Source organism: Hippocampus zosterae, chromosome 17 (genome assembly GCF_025434085.1).
Source record: "Hippocampus zosterae strain Florida chromosome 17, ASM2543408v3, whole genome shotgun sequence".
In the NCBI taxonomy this organism is placed as follows: domain Eukaryota; kingdom Metazoa; phylum Chordata; class Actinopteri; order Syngnathiformes; family Syngnathidae; genus Hippocampus; species Hippocampus zosterae.
Genome location: NC_067467.1, coordinates 619,817 through 633,783, shown reverse-complemented (window position 1 = coordinate 633,783; position 13,967 = coordinate 619,817). Strand labels below are relative to the sequence as shown.

General features: G+C 46.4%; 2 protein-coding genes across 4 annotated transcripts in view; both read right to left on the bottom strand.

The window, feature by feature from the left end:
* The window catches only part of LOC127589416 (thyroid hormone receptor alpha), a 38,036-nt gene extending 37,169 nt beyond the window's left edge, over window positions 1-867 (bottom strand). The window contains exon 1 of one of the 2 annotated variants that reach the window (XM_052048555.1): window positions 705-867. The gene's annotated coding sequence lies outside the window, so the exon portion shown is untranslated. The remainder of the gene's footprint in view (window positions 1-704) is intronic. The other variant, XM_052048558.1, reaches the window with a different exon arrangement.
* A 309-nt stretch (window positions 868-1,176) lies between these two features.
* LOC127589413 (vesicle-fusing ATPase) lies at window positions 1,177-12,872 on the bottom strand. Of its 2 annotated transcripts, XM_052048546.1 has the most exons (21): window positions 12,557-12,872; window positions 11,448-11,533; window positions 11,202-11,301; window positions 10,907-10,946; window positions 10,172-10,338; window positions 9,987-10,097; window positions 9,753-9,828; window positions 9,346-9,501; window positions 9,045-9,244; window positions 8,775-8,940; window positions 8,605-8,679; window positions 7,320-7,507; window positions 7,027-7,122; window positions 6,784-6,940; window positions 6,455-6,588; window positions 5,655-5,801; window positions 4,912-5,046; window positions 4,579-4,692; window positions 4,123-4,178; window positions 3,849-3,910; window positions 1,177-3,008 (listed from the first exon to the last, which is right to left on the bottom strand). In XM_052048546.1, exons 1-20 carry the CDS (start codon window positions 12,566-12,568, stop codon window positions 3,880-3,882), a joined length of 2,247 nt encoding a protein of 748 aa, XP_051904506.1. In that variant the 5' UTR covers window positions 12,569-12,872; the 3' UTR covers window positions 1,177-3,008; window positions 3,849-3,879. The 2 variants fall into 2 exon arrangements, with proteins under 2 accessions (XP_051904506.1, XP_051904507.1); XM_052048547.1 differs by lacking the exon at window positions 3,849-3,910 and having other exon boundaries at window positions 12,557-12,868.
* Between the last annotated feature and the right edge of the window lie 1,095 nt (window positions 12,873-13,967).

Below are 13,967 nucleotides of genomic sequence, written 5' to 3'. Positions count from 1 at the left end.
GCCGGTCCCATCCAACACATGCGTCGGACTATCCCGTGAGAGGAAGACTCGAAATGCATTCGATGCAACCACGCTGACACCCAAACGGCAAAATACCTCTGAGGTTGCCCAACGCGAGAAAAAAAAAGAAACAACAACAACACGAGCTCGTTTTCTGACACTGACAACAAATCCGCCAGCGATAAACGCAGACTTGTCGTCGTTGTTGCTGTGACATCGCGACGATCTACTCGTGAGATCTTCCAAAAAGAGCAACGCGTTCAGTTCAGCCATTTTTTTCAGGCAAAACACGACTTGCCATCGCTCTTGCGAAGAGCCTCGCGTTTCTTAGGAAGCGCGCCGGTCTTGGGGCGTTTCCGCAAAAAAACGAGGAAGCTCGAAGTATTTCCTTACATTCGCGTTTAGGTCACGTTACCGGGCAGGGGACGGGCAGGCCGAACGGGTTGACGCGAGGACAGCGCTCACCTTGCACCGTGGCTCCATGTACACACCGTAGCCGTCACTGAACCCCCCCCCCCTCACACACTCCAACCTCCGCAACGTAAGGCCAACACTCACCAAGCCGCGTAACCGCTTCAAGAGCCGTCAACAATTCAGCGACGCCAACGGGGTAAAGCCGGCGGAAAACACGGGGAGGCGGGGCGCGGAGGGCGGGGGGAAGAGCATGGTCGTTGGTGAAAGCGAGCGGAGGTGCATTTATTTACCTTCCCGAAAAGGCGCCGAGTCTCTCCCGGTTGGCCCTCCGCTGACTGGCGCGTGTGTGGCCGCAACTGTCAAAGTCACGGCCACGATCCGCGTGTGCGCGCCGCGTCCTCCCCCCCGGAGCTCGTGCGGTCGCCGCGGCCGAATGCGGGTCAGGAAGGGGAGCACGGTTGTGCTTCGGCTGTGGAGGAGTCGTCGTCACGGGGTTCAGTGCTGCCCTCTAGCGGTCGGAGCGAGGAGCTGGCGCGCGGCCCAGACTCGCTTACAGAAACTGCCAAGCGAGATGACGTTTCCATTTTTTCGATGTCAAAGCTTCTTTTTTTTTTACGAAGAGATGAGTCGAATTTCAACAAAATCAACAAAGGATACTGTATTTAGTAAATAGTTGTTCAGTTAATTCCGTTTTTTCACGGCCCTCGTCGGCCAGCATGGAAGGATCACTCTTTCACCAACAAACAATAAACAGCAGGATGATTTTTTTTTCTCTGCATCTGTGCTTTTTATTGCAATAATACATCTCACACACATACACACTCGCACGCATACACAACAATGTTGTCAATGCTTAGAAGAAAATAAGACTTTGGACATGAAGCAGTAAACACCATTCATGAGGTGGAAAAGACAGGAAAAGTAAGCACGACCTGATTTAAGGAGTCGATTCTTCATCACACATCAAACAATGGTCATCGCAGTAACTGACAAAAGGAATACTCGATCAAAATGTCGTGAGTAATAACAAATGATATTCACCCAGTGGAATTATCCAAGTAAATAAACAAGCGAATAAAATTAGCCTGGAACAAAAATGAGGGGGCGTGGTTAATATTGTGATTGGCAACCGTGTGAGGCAATCACCAGAGGGCAACTTTTGTAAGCAGCTCAGCAGCACATTCAGTTCCAGGATGCATTGCTAGTTTGGAGATTCCTTGGTAGCCTGCCCAAATTCAAGGCGTGTTTTGATGGGACGTAGTAGTGGAGCAGCCCAGGAAAAAAAAAAAAACAACCCCGCCCCCTTTTTTTTTTTCAAAGTAAGTGCAAAGGATTGTTTCTGTTTGCTTGTTTGTTTGTATATAGCGGGTGGTTGTTTGAAAGTGCCCGAGAAATACAGTTGAGTTGAGGAAAAATGGTGATACTGAAACTGTGATTGCCTCAACAGTTTGGACAACAAAATATTGAGAGCATAGTCAGTTTTGTTCCAGGGTAAACTTAAGCCAGCGTGTATGCACTTTCATATGCATACACACGCGGCGTTTCGCTTCTAACACATGCAGGCAAGGAGACGCATGCTTCCATGAGGAACCATTTGAATATTTTGCTTTTGTTGTTATTATTTTTTTATTCATGTCCACCTTAAAAGCTGCGTTTTTCTTTTGCATTGAACACTGACGATGCCAAAGCTACACTATTTTTTTTACTAAACTGTACTGAACTGAACTGCACACAACAGACACGCCACGATCCAACATTCACTTCCACTATAACTAAGCCCGATGATGATGTCACGATATCCGGAACACCAAAGGGTTCACAAATCGCACGATTATATAGTCTGTCTCTCGATGTAATTTGGAAAGAACTTGGATCATTTCAACGCTTCTCAATATACTGCCTGTGTTTATATATATACACTATGTACTTTGGGCTTAAGTTGGCCTTGGACACGTTACGGAGAATTAAAGGCTTAACATTTACACAGGGAACAAAGTACGTTTTGCTTTAGCCACGACATGGTCACTGCAATCCTCTGACAGTCCACAAAGCAAAACTATTGGGCGCGGTATTTCTGTCCGTTTTAGTTGCGTTCTCTTTGTCTTGCCTTCTTACTTTGTATGTACAGTATCATACTGACTCGAACAGGGGAATCAAAAGGTTTGAACACCCCCGGACTATAACTTAGCAAGACGATAACAAATACAACGCCTACTACACAAGAAGCTAAAAATACACGTTTGCTTTTTTCTTTAGCACGATGCACAAAACCACTTTTTTTTTTTTTACAATCATCTCTTGCAGTATCTTTCCAGATAACAATTCAACGACAGTACGACTTCCTGTAGACTGCAGTAATGACGACAAATATACGGGGCAGTGATCAAGATATTGCCTATGGGATCATGCGGGGATAACGGGGGGGCGGGGGGGGGTTGTGTCTTTTACCAGATTGTGTATTTAGAAAGATGGACGCAGGAATGACTTGGTGGACAAACACGATGACCTCTTTTCCTCATCCTGTTTGCGGCTCGTCGATGATGAAATAGTCGTTGCATTTCCGAAGCCACTCTTACTCATAAAAGCTGCGATCGCTGTAAAACACACAAAGTAGACATGGATGGAGATAACGATGCCGTTTACAAAACGGTTTCTTTCTTGGCAAGGACACGCAACAAGGCCAAAACTGCATTGAAGTGAATTACATTGTTACATTACATTCACCTCAAAGGCCTCCCCAGTCACCACAGGTGTACCACAGGGATCTGTCCTAGGTCCACTTCTCTTCATCATCTACCTCCTGCCTCTTGGCCATATCCTCCGCAAATTTCACATCCACTTTCACTGCTTTGCTGATGACACCCAGCTCTACCTCTCCTGCAAGCCAAACTACATACTCCCACCCCCCTCCCTCACCTCTTGCCTCTCCGAACTCAAAACATGGTTCACAACAAACTTTCTTAAATTAAATGCTAATAAAACTGAAGTCCTCCTTTTTGGCACCAAATCCACTTTATCCAAAGTAAACAGTTTTTCCTTCAACATTGACAGTTCCCTCGTGTCCCCCTCCCCCCAGGTTAAGAGTCTGGGTGTCATCCTGGATAGTATGCTCACCTTCCATTCACATATCAACACCATCACCCGCACTGCTTATTTCCACCTCCGCAATATTACCAGAATTTGCCTCAGCGTGTATGGAAATTGGAAATGGATGGAGGCCCCCCCCCCGGCCCATAGTTTGGACGGCCCTGCATTTGGGCTACAGTGGTGGTTTAATTACATGAAGAAGGTGCGACGTTAAAGGACATACGCGAGCAATCTCAAGACTGCAATCAACAGCGGAGAAGACGGCGCGCTGCCTGTCGTCTGGCTACGATTCGAAAAGGGCTGAATTGCGTTTTTCCATTTCGAAGGATTTTTGTTGTTGAGCTTACCAGCGCGCAGTGGGAACCACTGAGTGGCGGCTTAAATGCGGATTTGATTGCCTTCATTCAACCTGATGCAAAAATAAAATGATTGGTGAGGAAAGGCACTGCAGTTGGAGTCACTCACACACACACACACAAACACACACACACACACACACACAGGCTCGCACAAGATGGAGACAGCAATGGCAAAAAGTGAAGCAGATGTTCCCAAAACAAACAAGGTTTGACTTGAGGGATGTGGCTGATTTTTTTTATTTTTTTTCGTAAGCATACTCACGCCCCCTCATCACGCAGCAGCGTCAGGAACTTTGTCACTCGGTAATCTTGGTCCATCTAGAGACAACAAAGTCAGATGTGAGGGACGTACAGTCCAAAGTTTCAAAAAAAAAAAAAAAAAAAGATTAGTGTTTGGTTGCTTTGGCTTGAGTGTTGACATGAAATTGTCTTGATTTGGCGGTTTTTCTTTTTTTTTTTAAATACTATTTATAATACTGTAGATATATATATATATATAATTTTTTTATTTTATATATATTTTTTATTTTGTTTTATATTTTTATATTTTTTAATTTTATTTTATATATATATATATATATATAATTTTTTTTATTTTATATATATTTTTTATTTTATATTTATATATATATATATATATATATATATATATATATATATATATATATATATATATATATATATATATATATATTTTTTTTTCCAGGTGCGCATGTACCTGCAGCGACATCTCGATCAGCACGAGGAGCTTCTTAATGCCGATCCAAACTCGCTTTCCTTTCAGCTGCTGTGCGATGCTGGCCCTCTCTTTGTCTGTGAAGCTGCCCAGCAGCTGCAGAAAAAAGGAAGCGCGGAATGTGAGCGCCGCCGCCGCCGAGAATCTTCAAAAGGGGGAATGCTTTGAATGTGACCGCACAGGAAACAAAGTGTGGCATTTCGATCGTCGGCTCAGCGGGGAACCAAGGTTATTTTATTTGTGGATTCTTCGATGGCACGCGCGACGGCGTAGCTCTCGTGCAGCATTCACTCAAGTGTCCGTGTGACTTTGTACCTCTAAAGCGTCAACGAGCTGCTCGCCGGTCGAGATGTTAGGGATGTGGATGGTGGTGCTGAAGGCATCCAACATCTCCATCTCCTGGAGGACGTCCTTCCTGCTGGTGGTGCCAATTATCAGCAGTTTCCGACCCTGAAGGAGAAATCGGTTACAATCACGCTTTTGACATGCTAGTTTGTTTCTTTTAAGTTGAGTCATCATTTATTGATGTCAAATCGGTTTTTCACGTACTCGATTCTTTTTCCACAGTCGGCAGAGCAGTAGAGTGATGTGTCATCGGCAAATAAATAGTTTTGAAACACAGCAGGCCTCGTTTATACAAAATATGAATAGTTTTGGGCCTAGCACGGACCCTTGAGGAACCCCATGAGTGATCTTCAATCGATTCGCTTTTACGTTGCTGAAATGCTGAATATCAGAATAACTTTTTAGCCATTTATACGCCACACCTCTAGTGCCAAAGCTCTCTAATTTATTCCACAACATAGGATCTGTGGTATCAAATGTTTGTTTTGGTTTTTTTTTAATCTAGAGAAATCCCAACGGTAAATTCTTGATCGTCTATTCTAGTGGCAATAGCTTCCAAAAGCTCCATCGCTGCCTTCGAGGTGGTCCGTTTTTCTCTGAAGCCATCTTGATTTTCACTTAAATGAAGAACGTTAACAAGTCGGCATGCAAATAGTTTTTCTAAAAATGTCGACAACAGTCGTGATCGCGGCCTACAATTAGTGAACTCTGACCTTGGGCGGTGCCTTCTTCAGGAGCACCAACAAGGCTTGAAGAACCAGATTGGAGAAACGCGGTCCGATTGGGACGTAGTCCAGCAGACGTTCGATGTCATCAACCACCACGCAGCTGAGCTGGGATTTGTAAGCATCGTCAAAGACCTAAAATCCAGCGAAAACAGGACGGGAAATATCAGCGGAATTCGCATTCCTGATTTTCTGACCCGAAGCGGTTTGTTAGCTTTAGGGGCTAGCAAACTAGTTTCCATCTTTGCCTATCATCAGCGGCAAGCAAGATAAGTATGTGGACGACTGAACTGTTGAATTATTGAAGCCGCTCGGATAATGGATGGATTTGATTTTTTTTTTTTTACCCATACGTAGCAGTCACAATATGGTGGAAAAAAAAATCCACACCCTGCGCACTAAATATTCCGCCAGGCCCGTGACTGTCCGTCATGTAATAAAGCGATCCGCTATCTTCATGATCGTATGCCTAACAAATGAACAAAGATTTGCTGATGTAAAAAAAAAAAATGGCCTCGCACTTTCCAAACAAAAACAAGCCAAATGACGAGAAATGGGAGCATATAGAGAAAAACGAATGAGGAGTTTGGATTCTACATCCGAAAGTGCCCTAGAAAATTCTGCTGGCTACTTGACGCAATTTTTTGGGGGAGGGGAGCACTCCAGGGTTATGAACTGGGCCCGTGAAGGTTTTTGTTTACGACTCTTTTGTGTTTGGGCTCCTTTCTCCCAAGCTCCAAAACAGCGGACGTGTTTTCTCACAAAAGCTTAAACGGTGCGTCGCTAACCTTTTTGATGGCCTGGCACTTGGAAATCTCCGAGTGTCCAATCATCTTGTCTGGAGAACAAATCTTGATGAAGGGGAACTGTGAGTCCTCCGCAATCTTGGCTGCCAGAGCTGTTTTCCCACTGTGGGGCGGACCTGGGGGGGGGGACGTTTGACGAGTGAGACATTGGACAGGTGAAATGCTGTTTGTTGTCGCCAGCGAGAACCATCTTAGATGCTTCTTTTACGTAATACGGTACCAACTGGGCAAATGTTTGGGCCAACGTCGGCATCATAGAATATGTGTGAGAGTGAGAAATTCGTTTTTTTTGTATTTTTGCAAATGCTGACCCTCCACCAGCACGGCGACCAGCGGCGTGCGATCGCTGTTCTTGGTCTGCTGTACGAGCAGCTCTCCGTCATCCAGGACATGGGTCACCGGGTCGCCCCATTTGATGATGCCATTCATGATGTAGCTGGAGTAATCCTCCTGGTTTGTACCAAATGCCTGAGGTGGAAAAAAAAAATGGAGAGGAATCAAATTGTAATCCGCATCCGCCCTAGGTCATCAATTAAAAAGCAGATGAGACTCACTGGTTTAATGTCATTGTTGAGGGATCCCATAAAGTCATCTCTGGTGACCTTCAGCTTCTCTGCCCTCTCCATGTCAACCTCGACGGTAGATGTAGCCTGGAAAAAAAAAAAAAAAAAACAATCCAAATGACGTATGGTGCTCGAATAACAGCATCGGAGGAGATCATTTGTCATTTTATTGACCAACCCAACTTCAATGAAACGAGGTCACGCGTCAACGAGCGCCGTTAAATAGACGTGATGAAAATCAACGCGCCCGTACTTCTTCCAAGCGTCGCGATTGCCAAACTGACCTTGATGTGTCGGTTCATGGCGGTGGACTGGGCGGCCCTGACCAGCCCCTCCAGCTCAGCCCCGCTGTAATTTTTGGTCTCAGCCGCCAGCTCTGGTATGTTGACGTCTTGCGCCAGCAGGTTGAAGCTATGCATCTTGTTGGTGTGGATGGTGAGAATCTGAACGCGACCTTTCTCGTCGGGAAGACCTGGTCGGATATGACGGCAACGAGGTGAACGCTAAGTTCAAGGAGGTTTCGTAGTTATAAATAACAACAAAACACACACATCATATATAAGACGTGAACCATTAGCAATGCGTGTGACGTGTTAAGTCAGGGGTGTCCAAACTTTTTGCCAAGGGGGCCAGATTTTATGTGGTAAAATGTCGGGGGGGGGGGCCGACCTTGGCTGACATTCTTTACATTGAACAACAATATTGTTCAACAAATTTTAGTAAGCCAGTCTGTTTCACATTTCCGTTATTTTAATTTCAACAATCTTCAGAATTTCTTTTGGTTCATTTGAAATATGACATATCAGTCAATATAAACACGGAGTGATGTTTCGTTAACTCGTGAGTGATGCCCTCTAGTGTCTAAATGCTATTACTCATTTAGCCACTAGAGGGAAGCAGTACTCTATGAAACATCACTCCCCAGTCGACGAGACCTCAGTCAATGCAACACGTGTTCCATTGCGCCCAACCTGCGGGCCAGACGGCACTGATTTTATGACGGGGGGCCGAGGGCCGGATGAAATTCGACCGCGGGCCGGATTTGGCCCCCGGGCCGGACTTTGGACATGCCTGTGTTAAGTGGTACGTTCTCTACGCCACCAAAGAAGAAGGAGAAGATCTGACGGCCTTAAAATAAAGCAAAACATGGGTCGGACAAGCCCGGTAGTCCAGTGGTTAGCACGTGGGCTTCACAGTGCAGAGGTACCGGGTTCGATTCCAGCTCCGGCCTCCCTGTGTGGAGTTTGCATGTTCTCCCCGGGCCTGCGTGGGTTTTCTCCGGGTGCTCCGGTTTCCTCCCACATTCCAAAAACATGCAAGGCAGGCTGATTGGACACTCTAAATTGTCCCTAGGTGTGAATGTGAGCGTGGTTGGTTGTTTGTCTCTGTGTGCCCTGCGATTGGCTGGCAACCGATTCAGGGTGTCCCCCGCCTACTGCCCAAAGACAGCTGGGATAGGCTCCAGCACCCCCGCGACCCTAGTGAGGATCAAGCGGCTCGGAAGATGAATGAATGAATGAATGAATGAATGAATGAATGAATGAATGAATGAATGGGTCGGACACTTACCAATTTCCATCTTCACCTCAAACCTGCCGGGCCTCATGAGGGCGTCGTCGATCAGGTCGGGCCTGTTGGTCATCCCTGGTTGTAAAAACAAAAATAGCGATGACGGAGAGGAGGAAAGGACGCCTCCGCGGAAAAATCATCAAAACCGAAACGAGACGAGTGTTATTTACCGATGACCAGGATGTTGTTGAGTTGCTCCACGCCGTCAATCTTGGAGAGGAGCTGGTTGACCACGGTGTCGTGCACGCCCGTGCTGCTGGCGCCCGTGCCTCTCTGCTTGCAGATGGCATCCAGCTCATCAAAAATGATGATGTGAAGCCCGCTGTTGGCTCCCAGCTAGTCACGGCGCCGACGAAAAAAGACCCGACACGTTAAAGCGCAACTTTGCGTTTCCGAAAACGGGAAAGGAGAACAACCGGCGGGCCGGCCCGGCCGCTCACCCGCTTTTGCTCGTCCTCGGCGTCGGCGAACAACTTGCGGATGTTGGCCTCGGACTCGCCCACGTATTTGTTGAGGATTTCCGGGCCGTTGACGATCTTTGGCTCGCGGGCGTTCAGCATTTTGCCAATCTGCCTGGCCATGAGGGTTTTTCCGCAGCCCGGCGGTCCAAACAGCAAGATGCCCTTCACGTGCTTACAGCCTGGATGCAGAACACCAAAGGAATCGTCATGAGAAACATCCGGAAGGCAAAGTCTGCCTCATGAAGGATGTTACCACACCGGGACAAAGGCCATTCCTTACCCATCTGCTCAACAATATCTGGAGGGAAGACTCGAGAAGCGAAAGCTCTCCGGAAAATGTCCGAGAATTCCTTATCCAGACCCCCGATGCCCATTTTCTCAAAGTTCCAGTCCGGGTTGATGATTGTCTGACGTGCCTCCTTGGTCTTTGCCTTACCTACAAAAATAAAAAAGGACTCGTGTAAGAAAATAAATAAATAGAATCACATTTAAACTTCAAACCGATGTCACTCAGATTGTCAGTCAAAGGATTATTATGGAGGACAAATGTCTTTAGCTCAATGCAGTTCGACACGTTGAGGCGCCGCGCATTGCTGCCATCTTGTGGACACAAAAGGTACCTCGCGAATGACGGCTCTATATTGTTCCGACCGTTTTGGGTTTTTTTTTTTCAAATACGAAACCTACCGACAAGTGTCAAGGATGAGCTCTCCGCCTTCTCAAAAATCACCTGACTGTTTCCCACCAGTAGCCCGACATCAATCTGTCAAAGGAAACGGGAGGAAAACGCAAGATTTCAAACAAGGGGACCTTCAACAATCCAGATGGATTTCACGTCGTTTCTTTTGTTGTTGTCATTTCAAACCTCTATGGAAATTGATCCATGAAATTCAAATGCACGCCGTGCAGGTGGGCCCGTACCTTCTGCGGTTTCTTTCCGGAGGCCGCTTCGCCTTTGAGGATGCTGGAATCCATTGCCTCGATGTCTTTGACGACCAGTCCAAAGAGTTTGTCGCAGAAACTGAAGACCAGCTGAAACGAAAGCGCGCCGCGTGTCAGAATCAAAGCGACACATTGCGCCCAAATACGACGGACAACAAATAAACCTGCTGCGTGACAGAAAAGCCCTGGTTGTTGAACTTCTGGATGAACTCGGCGGCCATGTTATCCGAGTCGTACGGTGAGGAGTCGGTGCTCTTCTTCTGCAGGAAGTCAATCTCGATGGTCATGGCACCGATGCACTGCTTGGACTTGTCGAAGTTGTAGTTGGACACTGAGGACAGACATTTTAATACCAATACCGGAACATTCCATCGCAAACGTGGCTTGTTTTTTTTTTAATATCCATTTCCGATGTAATCAATCTTACATTGTCAGGAGTCCAGATCGAATATTGAATCCTTATTAAATAAATATAAATATATAAAATATATTTTATATATTTATTTTTTAATATATAATATAAAAATATTAAAATATATATTATTATATTATTATATAATCATTATATTATTATATAATAATAATATAATAAATATTATTGTTATTATTATTATTATTATTAATAAATATATATGTATAATATAAATATATTAAAAGCCTTATTCAATTATTCAACTGTGGCAAGACAGTGCCATGAAAAAGTCTTCTCAAAATATTTTTTTTCCCCCCTACCGCCCCAATTTAAATTTTTTTTAACCTTGGTTAGCTTACTAGGGATAGAAAAACCTCCTTTAAGTTTGCAGCAACTCTCAACAACAACGTGACAGTTTCGCTCAAGTCCAGTCAGCAATCGTTACGCAGCTTTTGCGGCAACCGATTGGACGTTCCGAGTGCAATACCTTCCACTTCCTGGCCAATGGAGAGACCGGCCCATTTTCGCTGAAAAACAGACCGAGGAAAAAGCAAAGCAAGACAGTTAGTGTTGTTCATTTTCCACCGAGAAACGCGTCCCTTGCAGCAAATTTGCAGCTCACATTTCTCAAGAGTAATCAAAATGCATTTCATGCCCAAAAAAAAAAATGGCCGATTGACATTTGTAACTCGCCCTGCTCTCTTGAGACTCGTATAGGTACAAGAACAAGGCCAGCTACAAATTTGTAGCGTCACATTTTCTGCGGATGTTTGCGCGAGTACCTGTGGCAGGCTGAAGGCAATGGAACCTGGCGCCACCGTGTGGTGGGTCTTGACGGTGAACACAAATTTGTGGTTGGGGGTGGTCTTCACGGTCACGTGTCTGGAGAAAGACGGTGAGCGTTTTCAACTTCAAGACAAATACATCTGGGAGCAACATGATAATCCTCCACGAAGCGTTTCCAGTTGCTCCAGAATGCTGCTGCTGCTCGCTTCCTGACTGTTACACGAAAAGTGATGACGACTCACTGGCCGGACTGCAGATCCTTCTCGCTGACCACGGCGCAGTTTGTCAGCGACAACTCGTCTGTTGGGCATCGTGCCGCTTGCATGGTCTGCAAAAGGGAGAGGCGAAGGGGGGGGGGGCAGAAGAAGACAATTTAGACTGATTGTGGTGATTTGAATCCAATCGCTTTCCATCCATTTTCATCTTGTTGAATCAAATGGAAATATTTTGACTCGGTCGGTCGTAAGCGCCGGCCGACGGAGAAATTCCAACGCAGCGCACCGCGGTCACCGCGGCAACCGCATGAAGCAATCCGACAGCAACTCGGGTTTGCTGCCGGCTGATCTTTATTTCAAGCGTCAGCCATTTTCCGTGCCGCTTCTCCTCACTCGGGTCAGGGGTCCGTACCACCAGCTGACTTTGGGCGAGAGGTGGGGCACACCCCCGGGGGTGGTCGGCAGTCCATCGCAGGGCACACGTCAAGACCAACAACCCCTCGAGATATTTGTGACGATGTGAGCTTGACCTGCTTTTTGCTCAAATGCTACGAGAAGCAACTAGGCGGTTTGTCCACAAAACAACGACAACCACCACGACGGTGCCCTTCTGACGACGCCGAGCCACCCCCCTCGAACGCCTTTTCCTGTGCTCATAAAAACCGCTGCGGAACGAAGGCGCTCGTCCACACAATTATGTCAGCATCAGCACCACAGAGGCCGCACACGTCCCTGTCGAGGTGCGCCCTCAAATGCGCCGCCAGCGGAAGGCGAGCTTCTTATCAGTGAGCGCTTTTTACGCAGCAGCCTCGGTTCAAGGGCAAGAAGCTCCCGGGATTAAGCAGCCGCGCTGCTGCTTTTTTTTTTTTCACTGACTCGAAACGCCTGACGAATCGCGTTTCGCATGTTGCAAGCGCGCGCGTGAGGCTGCGGCATCGAGTCCATTTCAACAAATAAAGACGAACACCGCTCGCGATGACATTAGCTTGGCCGCATCCCAAATAATCGGAGCGAGCAGTCAGTCAGTCCGACATTTTGCGACCCGGTTTATCTGGAAACCAGGAAGGAAGCGCGTGTTCGTCAAAAAATAAAAAATAAAACGCCATAGAGAACACGATAACGCGGGCTTTTCTTACCCGGGCCGCCATCTTCACGGTTTGTGGTGGAGCAGTGATGCAGTCGTAGCGGTCCCAGAATGTTCATAGGACGGTGGGGGGGGGGGGGCAGTGGGCGGTTGGGGGGGGGCATGAAGCAGACTTGACAGCAGATGGCGTTGTTAAGCGTAGCGCACTCTTCTTCGATTGGCCGAATCAAGCGGAAGCTCGCACACCGGGATTACACCCCCCCATTAGCTCGCGTGCTCTGGTCCGGCCTCCCTGAGCGGCTTTGGATGACGTGTCGGCAGGCTCACGTGTGCACGTCAAACGCATCTTTTGAAGTTCAATATGGAAAGAAAGAAAGACATCCGAATCCAAGATGTTGTCCAAAGCAGACTATATTGAGAAATATATATAGGACGTCAAAATATGAACTCACGCTAGCAATTTTCGACGTTCATTTTCACTTGCTTTGAACGTGTCTCTGAAGGTTGTCGCATGTTAATGACGTCGGTCGCGGTGCTAGCGTCAGCACCGCGGACAGCAACGCCCGTCCACAGGTCTCTCACGGGAAGGGAGCCAAGATGGCGTCGTAAGCGGTTGTGCTTTTGGGAGCTGCTTACCTGACTCGAAGTTAATGGAACACTGATAACTTCTCCTTTTTCCATGTCAGAAAATTTATATATTTTTTTCCTCTTGACTTTGCTGCACTCACGGTAACCTATCCTTAGCGCAATTCTAGTTCTCTTTCTTAAAAGTTGCCTCGACACGTATTAAGCTAGCAGCATTATCGGCCGCATTGACTAAATGGAGCTGAAGTCCGCACCTGAGAAGGAAAGGTCTCTCACGGTTTTGTTTCGAGATAAATTCGGTGGAAAAGTACAGACATCGACATTAGCATTACATTTTGGCTTATTAAAAAAAAAAAGTCGTCAAATGTATGGTACAATACTGGCAGCAATGGGGCTACCAGGGAGCTCAAAAGCGAGGAAGACGAAGGCAGAAAGCGAGGAAGACATAAAAATTGCTTGTAAATGTTTTTATACAAAGTACCTGTAACAGCTGATCCATTTGTTCGTTCTTGCATACATATTCATACAGCCACGATAGTAACAGACTGCAGCATCCGTATTCTAGTAGCACTAGTAGCATTAAACTTGAACAAAGATTCTTGTTACACAATATTGTTCACAAATGGAAGGAGAGAGAAACCAAAAAAAAACAAAAAACAAACATTGTATGTCTATCATCATCATCATCACACAATAGTATTTGTCTTGTAAGTGTTCCAAGAGAAAATATGGCACATATTTGATGAAAGATGATTGAGAGGAGTGGGAAGGGTGTCAACCCGAGTCTTCGGTCCCGAGGGGCCGGTCCTCTCAGTGGCCTTTTTGTTGACCCTTAACGGATTCAAGACGAATATTTGGCGGCCTTATCTTGTTGTGAG